The sequence below is a fragment of the Felis catus genome, chromosome A3 (assembly GCF_018350175.1).
Source record: "Felis catus isolate Fca126 chromosome A3, F.catus_Fca126_mat1.0, whole genome shotgun sequence".
Lineage (NCBI taxonomy): Eukaryota > Metazoa > Chordata > Mammalia > Carnivora > Felidae > Felis > Felis catus.
In genome coordinates, this window is record NC_058370.1 from 43,343,238 (window position 1) to 43,352,457 (window position 9,220).

General features: G+C 45.8%; 1 protein-coding gene across 1 annotated transcript in view; it reads left to right on the plus strand.

Annotated features, from left to right (window-relative positions):
• The window catches only part of KAT14 (lysine acetyltransferase 14), a 37,008-nt gene extending 28,114 nt beyond the window's left edge, over positions 1-8,894 (plus strand). The window contains exons 7-10 of the mRNA XM_023251495.2: positions 1,664-1,800; positions 2,653-2,828; positions 4,352-4,542; positions 8,179-8,894. Of these exons, the coding sequence (XP_023107263.2) occupies positions 1,664-1,800; positions 2,653-2,828; positions 4,352-4,542; positions 8,179-8,352 (678 nt within the window). The 3' untranslated portion in view covers positions 8,353-8,894. The remainder of the gene's footprint in view (positions 1-1,663; positions 1,801-2,652; positions 2,829-4,351; positions 4,543-8,178) is intronic.
• The last annotated feature ends 326 nt before the right edge of the window (positions 8,895-9,220 follow it).

Here is a 9,220-nt window from a genome sequence, read left to right on the forward strand (position 1 = left end):
AGAGGCTTTAAACAATATTTAATATTTCTTCTGATTCTCTGGGTTGACTGGGCTCAACTGGGTGGTGGTTCTACCCTGTGTGCTGAAGGCTGAGGTCACTCACGTGGCTGCCTTCAACAGGAAGCTGGATCAAGTTTGGAATGACCAGGATGGCTTTCCTCCGGGCTGGTCTCCATGTGGCCTCTATGCATTCAGTGGTCCAGCCTGGACACCATGGCTGCTGGACGCAAAGAGAGAGAAAGTAGAAGCTTCCTGTCCTCTTAGGGCCTGGGCTCAGGGTCGCAAAATGTTACTTCTGCACTTGGTAATTGGTCAAGGCCTGTCACAGGCCCACCCTCATTCAAGGGGAGGGAACAGACTCTGCTGTTTGACATGAGGAGCCACAGCACCCCACAGGTACAGGAGGAAGTGTTGAGGCCGTGTTTGGACACTACATGCCATAGCTCTGAATTGCCCTCCCAGACTTACTTGAAAGTGCTGGAAGAATTTCAAAGTCATCCTTTCAAAGTTTTAGTGTCCAGTTTGGGATAGTAATAAGAGAAATTATAAAGAAGAAATTCTTGCTCTCCTTCCAAGAAAGTTATTTTCTAAGCTAAAGAGCAAACTGACTCTCCAAAAACAACTCGGGTTTCTAAACTTCGTCCAGCCCTTGGCAAACCACTTTATAAGTGTGCCTTTTCATCTTCCATCTGGGCTCTTTGCTGTAAAACCCTAATTGCACATGTTCTGTTACTACACGACTGAGGGCCCTGGGGCAGCACTCCCGGAAACAGACATCTCCAGTCGGGCTCCCAGTGTGAAACCCACCTGTTCTGTTAGGACACTCACCTAAGAAACACAGACCACCTTCTCATTCAACCCCTGGCGGGGCTTCTCTGCTGTCTTGATTTATCTTAGGAATGCTAATCTACATCAGTCTTACCCTTATCAAATTTACTCATTGGAATAGAGGCATATTTAATTTATCTACTTCTTAATTTTTTTTTTTAATGTTTATTTTTGAGAGACAGAGTGTGAGTAGGGGAGCGACAGAAAGGGGGGGGGAGATGCAGAATTGGAAGCAGGCTCCAGGCTTTGAGCTGTCAGCACAGAGCCCAACGTGGGGCTCTAACTCATAAACCATGAGACCATGACCTGAGCCGAAGTCAGACGCTCAGCTGACTGAGCCACCCAGCGTCCCGAGTCATCTTTTAATGAGTCCATACACAGGGGCAGCAGTAATTGGCCCCTACCACTCTGTGGATAACAGACTGCTCCTACAGTGTGACCCACGTGTCTGTTACCCAGTTGACGCTAGTGCAGGTTAGTATCTGATGACTGGGTTGGTTGTGTTATCAGGTGAAATGAAACTTGCGGAAGCCGTAAATCCAGTGCTCAGTCCTGCATTTCACTCACTTAAATGACTTAAAATTTTTTTTTTAAGTGACTTAAAATTTTGTTAATTATTTAGATTTTAAACTGTTACAAACGGCCCTAGTTTTTCATATCTAATTTTATGCAAAGGTACCTATGAGGTTTGTACTGAAACTTGAGCTCTCCAAAGAAGTAATACAAAAAGACCTACTTTCTAACACAAAGCAATGTCCTAAGTACTAATTATCTGATAAGTTAAACCAGTCTTTTGAGTGGCTATTTTTACATCACTGGGGTTCCTTTCTCCTAGACTGCCTTGCCATCCAGGAAAGGGTTTCGGCACCAGACCACTAAGTTTCTGTATCGTTTGGTGGGATCAGAAAATATGGCTGTGGACCAGAGTATCGTCAGCCCTTACACCTCTCGGATCTTGAAACCTTACATCAGGTACGCGGGGAAGAGCTGTGATGTCGAGTGTGTTGTGAGGAATGGCATTTGTGGCTTTTCCGCCCTGGTCCCCTGTTAGAGTGAGTCAAGACCAACCCTGTAAGCAGGCGTCGGCACGGACTCTGCGTGCAGTCTGATCCTTGCCTTATTTGAACTGTATGTTTTTTTGCAGAAAGAATGGTCGTTTGACAGAAGGGTAAAAAGCATGAACAAGTTAACACTGTTCGATTGTATTTCATTGTGTTTCTTTTAAATTTTAAAGTTGTGTATATTTAGTAGTCTGTAAAATGAGAACATGGGAGAGATGCCTCACTTGGGCTTGTATCTGGGGCGATGATGAGTCTTCTTGTCTAGGCAGTGCTGTGGAAGCCGAGCTGGCTAGGGCCCCCCAGTGCTGTCTTGAGAAAGTGTGTTGTCTTGATCGCCACAATGGCCCCAGAGTCCCAGGATCCTCCTTGCCCAGCACCGCCATCCCAGACCGGCCCCGTGAGAAGCAGTGTGAGAGCCTGCCCCAGCGGCCCTGGCAGAGCTGGACCATCCCTCCCTGGGCTGTGTCCTGGGCTGGAGCTCTCAGGGTTGAGTCAGGCTGCTGTTTGTTTCCTCACTCTGTTTGTTCAGGCTCCAGCACAAGCAGGCTTCCTGGTCGGTACAGAGGGGTTTGGTCTGATATATGTTAACAGAGCAAATTTTAAATTTCATGCCAGAAAAGTATCGTAGCTCTTATCAAGCCCTCTGCCATATAAAGTAGCAGATTGAAGAGTTTATGTGAATCAGTTGGCTAGGAATAATACTGGGTATTTTTCTTGACTTGCATTTGTTCTTTTCTTGAATCTTGTTCTTCTCTTCTTGGAGGCGTGATTATGAAACAAAGCCACCCAAACTGCAGCTCCTGTCACAGATTCGCTCCCACCTGCATAGGAGTGACCCTCATTGGACCCCGGAAGCTGACGCACCTCTTGATTACTGCTACGTCCGGCCAAATCACATCCCAACAATAAACTCTATGTGTCAGGAGTTTTTCTGGCCTGGTATGTTCCCCCTCCCAAACCAGGCAGATCAGTTTTCTGTCTAGTTCACGTTAGTAATTTTTCTTAAATTAGTGCATGCTGTGTGACTCTAAAACCTTTACTCACAATTTGATTTAGTTTGTCTCTACTCTCATGGAAAGAGTAAAATATGAACACCTCTTTCTTCCTAAGTTCAAGAAGGAGCCAGCAATTAAAGTAATAAACAGTGTTTTTGTATGTTTCTCAGTGCTGCCAGAGTAAAAGATTCATCCTATTTTGTTTCTACATATGTTTAGATACCAGGTAATGTCTACCCATGGTATACAGACTGGTAGTTTGGACATGTTTGGACATTTTTTATTTTTTGCTTAATAATTCTGTAATTTTGTTTACTTAGCTGTTACTTGGAGAGTGTTAGTACAGCCAAAAGGGTTTTTTTTTTTGTTTGGTTTTTTTGTTTTTCCTTGAGTTTATTTATTTTGAGAGAGGAAAACATGAGCGGGACTGGGAGAGAGAGCTAGAATCCCAAGCAGGCTCACGCTGTCAGCACAGAGCCTGATGTGGGGCTCGAACCCACAAACTGAGATCATGACCTGAGCCGAAGTCAGACGCTTAGCCAGCCGAGCCACCTAGGCTCCCCGAAAAGGTATTTTTAAAAAGCCAAATACCCCAATTGCAGACTTTGAAAATAAGAGTAAACCCAATACGATTTGTCATTTTATCAGTCTTAATATATTGTCTTTCTGAAAACCGAAGCCATCAATTAAAGGAGCACATTTTCATTGTGAAATATAAGCCTATTCTTTGTGGATCTGCCTTACTGCACTGCTTTGAAAGTAAAGGAAAATTACATGTCCTCCAGAGGTTAGATAAGATTTCCTCGGGATTAGAGCTGTGTCTTCTTTGTTGTGTGGTAATCGTGTAACAGTGCACGTGGTGGCAGACTTGTGCTCGTTCTTTTAGGAGCGGTATGGAGGCCGAAAGCATTCTGGGAGCATCTACTATTTCTTGACCTTATGCTGGGTTGCCTTCCATACATGATGCATGGAATCATTTTTTGTTTAAACCCCTTTATTGTCCAATGTAGCATTTGTACAAAAGAGCTTATAAATTATACTTGTATGAGGTGAGAAACACAATAATGTGAGTTCTCTGGACCTCTGCTCCCACCCTATGAGGTCTAAGTGTGCAGACACTGAGGCCCACACATTTGGAAAGGCGTCAGCTGACACACGTTGTAGAAGTGGCTAAGTTCAAAGCCAGAGAGATGTATCCTATTCTAAACCTGGGTGCTCTCTGCTACCCACCCTATCCTGCCTACTTCTTTTAACATGTGTACTTGGAAAAGATGCTGTTAATTTTGATATTTTCTAAAATTCACTTTTGTTTTTATGATCTGAATGTATGATGTCTGTGCTAATATCTTTGTCTTCAGTTTTTTGTTTTTTGGGTTTTTTTAGCATGCAGGTGTAGACCAAACAGTTTGTCATGTGTTAATTCCAAAAGGCACATGGTTTTAATATCAAATTAACTCTTCTCCGTAGGCATTGACCTGTCTGAGTGCCTGCAGTATCCAGACTTCAGTGTGGTTGTCCTTTATAAAAAAGTTATCATTGCCTTTGGCTTCATGGTTCCTGACGTGAAGTACAATGAAGCTTACATTTCATTTCTGTTTGTCCATCCTGAGTGGAGAAGAGCAGGGATCGCAACTTTCATGATTTATCATCTGATTCAGGTAAGACGTCTGGGCTCCCCTGGAAGACTTGAGGAGGGATGGGGCTGAGCTGGGCCTTCCTAGCACGGCCCAACAGAATGGGTGGTCTCACAAACCCAGTAAAAGAATGACAGTGACCATCACACAGATAAGAATCTTTGGCTCTCTAAAATAAGATCGCTGTTGGGGCGCCTGGGTGGCTCAGTTGGTTGAGCAGCCAACTTCAGCTCAGGTCATGATCTCACAGTTCATGAGTTTGAGCCCTGCATCGGGCTCACTGCTGTCAGTGCAGAGCCTGCTTCAGATCTTCTGTCTCTCTCTTTGCCTCTCTCTCTTTGCCTCTCTCTCTTTCTCTCTCTCTCTCTCTCTCTTTCTCTCTCTCTCTCTCTCTTTCTCTCTCTCTCTCTCAAAAAAAAGAAAAGAAAAGAAAACCCTTGACCCTCTAAAATAAGATCACTATTCAGGCCCAGGTTTTAAAGAAACCAGTTTGAGGGGCACCTGGGTGATTCAGTTGATTAAGCATCTGACTCTTGATTTCGACTCATGTCGTGATGCCAGGCTCGTTAGGCTGAATGTGGAGCCTGCTTGAGATTCTTTCTCTCCCTCTCCGTCTGCCCCTGACTTGGTGCACATGTGCACTCCCTTTCTCTCTTTCAGTAAAATAATCTTCAAAGAAACCAGTTTGTAAACACATTATAGTAGATAAAATGAGAAAATACCAAAAGTGAGAATCCAAAGCCCTTGTACAATGACCCATATTGGTAACTGCTGCTGCTCTTAGAAGCACCATCGCCACGACTCTGAGAATGGAAGTGGAGCTGTGATTTTTAGGGGTTTTCTCCTTATGGCGGCATAAACGTACAGAACACACTCACTTCAGCCATACAGCGTAATGATCTGATAGATACTTGTCTATATTGCGAAACATTCCCCACAGTAAGTCTAGTTACCACCCGTCAATACACGCAGTTACAGACGTTTTTCCTCTTGGATGAGAACTTTTAAGATCTACTCTCTTAGCAACTTGCAAATATGCAGTACAGTATTGTAAACTATGGTCTCCATGACATCCCCAGGACTTACTTGTGTTGTAAACTGGGTATCTTTTGACCCCCTTCATCTAGTTCACCCACCCTGTAGCCCTACCTCTGGCAGTCACCAGTCTGTTGTCTGCGTCTGTGAGTTCAGCTTTTTATTGTTTGTTTTTTAGATTCCATATATAAGTGAGATCATACAGTGTTTGTCTTTCCCTGTCTGACTTGTTTCATTGAGCATAATGCCACCTAAGCTGTTGTAAAAATTATCAAGTATTTTTAAACACTTTAGCAAAACTCTATCAATGAGTAGTACATAGTCTATTATTGCTGATTATTCTTAATTTTACTATCACTGTAGAAGCTGGTATCAACCTTTTAAAATTTTATTGTAATATCAAATTATAATTCATCCTTTGATATATCCATAACACTGTTGAAGAAAATATACCATATATTTATATACTAACATCAGAAAAACACGTAAGGGATTTTTCACCCCCAGAATCTTATTTAGAAACCATTTGGCATGAAGGATTGTGTGTTATGTGGGCAAGATTCCCTTTAAATAGAGGAAGGAGAAGATAAAATGTTGTTTTTCCAATCTTTTTAAGTTTATTTATTTATGGGGAGAGAGAAGGAGAGACAGCATGAGTAGGGTAAAGGCAGAGAGAGAGAGAGAGAGAGAGCGGTGGAGGCAGAGAGGGGTGGGGGAGACAGAGAATCCCAAGCAGGCTTCACGCTGTCAGCACAGAGCCTGATGCAGGGCTCAGACTCACAAACCATGAGATCATGACCTGGGCTGAAATTAAGTCAGACACTTAAACGACTGAGCCACCCAGGTGCCCCCAATTTTTCCAACTCTTAACGAAACTTGCTCAATACTTCCCAAATGTCGGCAGAAACCTAGAACCATTTTGTAGAAGTTGCTTTCTTCTCTCTTCACTTGGCAGTTAACATGTGCTCCCTTGTGTTGTGTTCAGCTGAGACTCTCAGTTTTTCATACCACACCCCACAGCCTACCCCACTCACAGCCACGACCTCCACCCTGTTCACCCTTCCATCCTCAGCCGCTGCACCACTGCCTTTCCCGTCACCAGCAGGAGCGGCCTTCCCGAGTGTGTGCCTGGCGGGGGGCCTGGCACAGAGTCAGTCCTGACTGAGCGCTCACTGGGCAGGTGAGGAGTATTCATCCTTTCATGCGGGTCCTGGCCCTCAGCCAGACCGTGAGTCCCGGGCCCAGGCAGCACTGCTCAGTCGGGCAGTAGTACTCGATGCTGTGGTGACACTGTGCATGTGTGCACGAAAGTCACTCCACGAAATTCATCTTACACACTCACTGTAACACCACAGGGCACAGAACGTGAATCAAGCAGAGAGAAGACGGCAGCTGTCTACCTGAGAGGCCTCTTAAATCTAGGCCTCGGGAACCATGGCTTACAAAACCTCAAGGACCCTGTCAGCCTCAGTATTTCGGTGCTTTCCTCATTAGAAAGCACATTCTTAGTTCATATGACTTTTGGTACTTTCTTCTGTGTAGCTAATTAAAGAATCTTAAGAACTTGCCTCGTATTAGTAGAATGATGATTACTCTTTCCCCCTAGGATTAGGCCAATGCTGAATAGGGAAATCACAGTTCTGAGAAGCTAATTCCATCGGTTTGTGAGGGATGGAGGGGGACTGTGGGATTCTGAACATCTGTACAGGGTTTTCAGGTCTCATAACTAAATGAAAGTCTTAATACCTCATATCTAGCCTCATAATGTAGCATCCTTTATAGTAAGTGTAGGAACGGAAGGAATTTTTACAAGTTTGAGTACAGGATAACATCCAGTTTTTTTAAACAATTTGTTTTTTCAACGTTTATTTATTTTTGGGACAGAGAGAGACAGAGCATGAACGGGGGAGGGGCAGAGAGAGAGGGAGACACAGAATCGGAAACAGGCTCCAGGCTCCGAGCCATCAGCCCAGAGCCCGACGCGGGGCTCGAACTCCCAGACCGCGAGATCGTGACCTGGCTGAAGTCGGACGCTTAACCGACTGCGCCACCCAGGCGCCCCTAACATCCAGTTTTTAAAAGCAGAACTTCTTGGAGCACCTGGATGGCTCAGTCTTTTGAGCGTCCGACTCTTGGTTTCTGCTCAGGTCATGATCCCAGGGTTGTGGGAGTCCACGCTGGGCTCCGTGCCGAGCGTGGAGCCTGTTTAAAATTGTCTTTCTCTCTCCCCCACTCACTGTTCCTCTCTCTAAAATTAAAAAAAATAATAAAAAGCAGAACTTCTTGTCTTACTATTTCCTCGAGATTGTCAGAGCGCCTGCTATTGATAAGTGTGATATGTTTAAGTGTACTTGAATTCTAAATAAAATAATCCAGTTGACAATGAACTTTCCCCCAGGCCCTTGGCTTCAGAGAGCAGAAACAGCCAGCATGCCACCCGTTCCCTTGGTCTCATAGTTTCAGTCGGGCTACCAGCTGTTGTGGCGTGTTGCAGTGCCTCAGCTGAGGTCCCTGCTGTCCCCAGTTGCCATGACTACCTACCTACACTTCACAGCCTTTCCTCACCTACTCATTTTCCCTCAGGCGCTTTCATTCTCATCCCGTACTTTTCCACTCTTTTGGCAGACCTGCATGGGCAAGGATGTGACCCTTCACGTCTCGGCAAGCAACCCTGCTATGCTGCTCTACCAGAAGTTTGGATTCAAGACTGAAGAGTACGTCTTAGATTTCTATGATAAATATTACCCGTTGGAGAGTACGGAGTGTAAACACGCGTTCTTCCTGAGGCTCCGGCGCTGAAGTGAGCACAGCGCTTCACAGAGAGACGCGTGTGCTGTCAGAGGTGGGTCCTCACGTAGGCCCGAAGGCAGGTGTTCACGTCCCCGTGGGCCCTCATCTCTGCGATCAGACGTCCCTTCAGACCTCTCGCTGGAGGCTACACAGGCGGTGGGCAGAGGAATTGAATAGTGCATAGCCCGTCAGCAGAACCGCTGTCCTGTCCTGTCCTGTCCTGCACAGGCCTGGGCCCACATCTTGGGACTCCACAGTTAACTGGAACCGAGCGGTGCTGCTGTCCTTCCGCCAAACAGCTTCAGCAATAAAGGATTCTCGGGGAGAGAGAATCTGTTCTAATTTAAAGGATGAGGAAGGGTGGCAGTCATTAACGAGGGGTGCTGTGTCATCGGGACAACGGGAGATTACGAGGTGATCACACAAAGGGCCGGCACTTCCCCAGCCGTCGATGAGCCATCATTGAACCCAGAGGACCTTCAGGGCACTGAGGTTCTGCTGTCTCCCTGACTTTGGCCACAGTCAAAATAAACATGGTGTTTGTGTCCACACGTCCCATCACCTGGTCTGCTGTTAGTACCTCCTGCTGGGGGCTTTGGCCTAGGAGTGGACACCTCTCCCTGCGCCTGCGAAGTTGCTTTGGGGTCGCGTTGTCTGAGCAGCCTGTCAGTTAGACTGTGCTGGCGGGGAGGTGCGGGTGGTGGAAGCAGAGCCAGCTGAGGACGGGCCCGTGTGTCTCCAGGACCACTCTTGTCGTAGGGGGTGTTGGAGAGGGACTGTCCGTCAGGGTGTTTTGGATCCAGTAGGAGCTTTTCCAAAAATATTAGATGTTCCCAAATAAAAATCTTTCCTTATGACGATCAATGGCAAGAGCTCC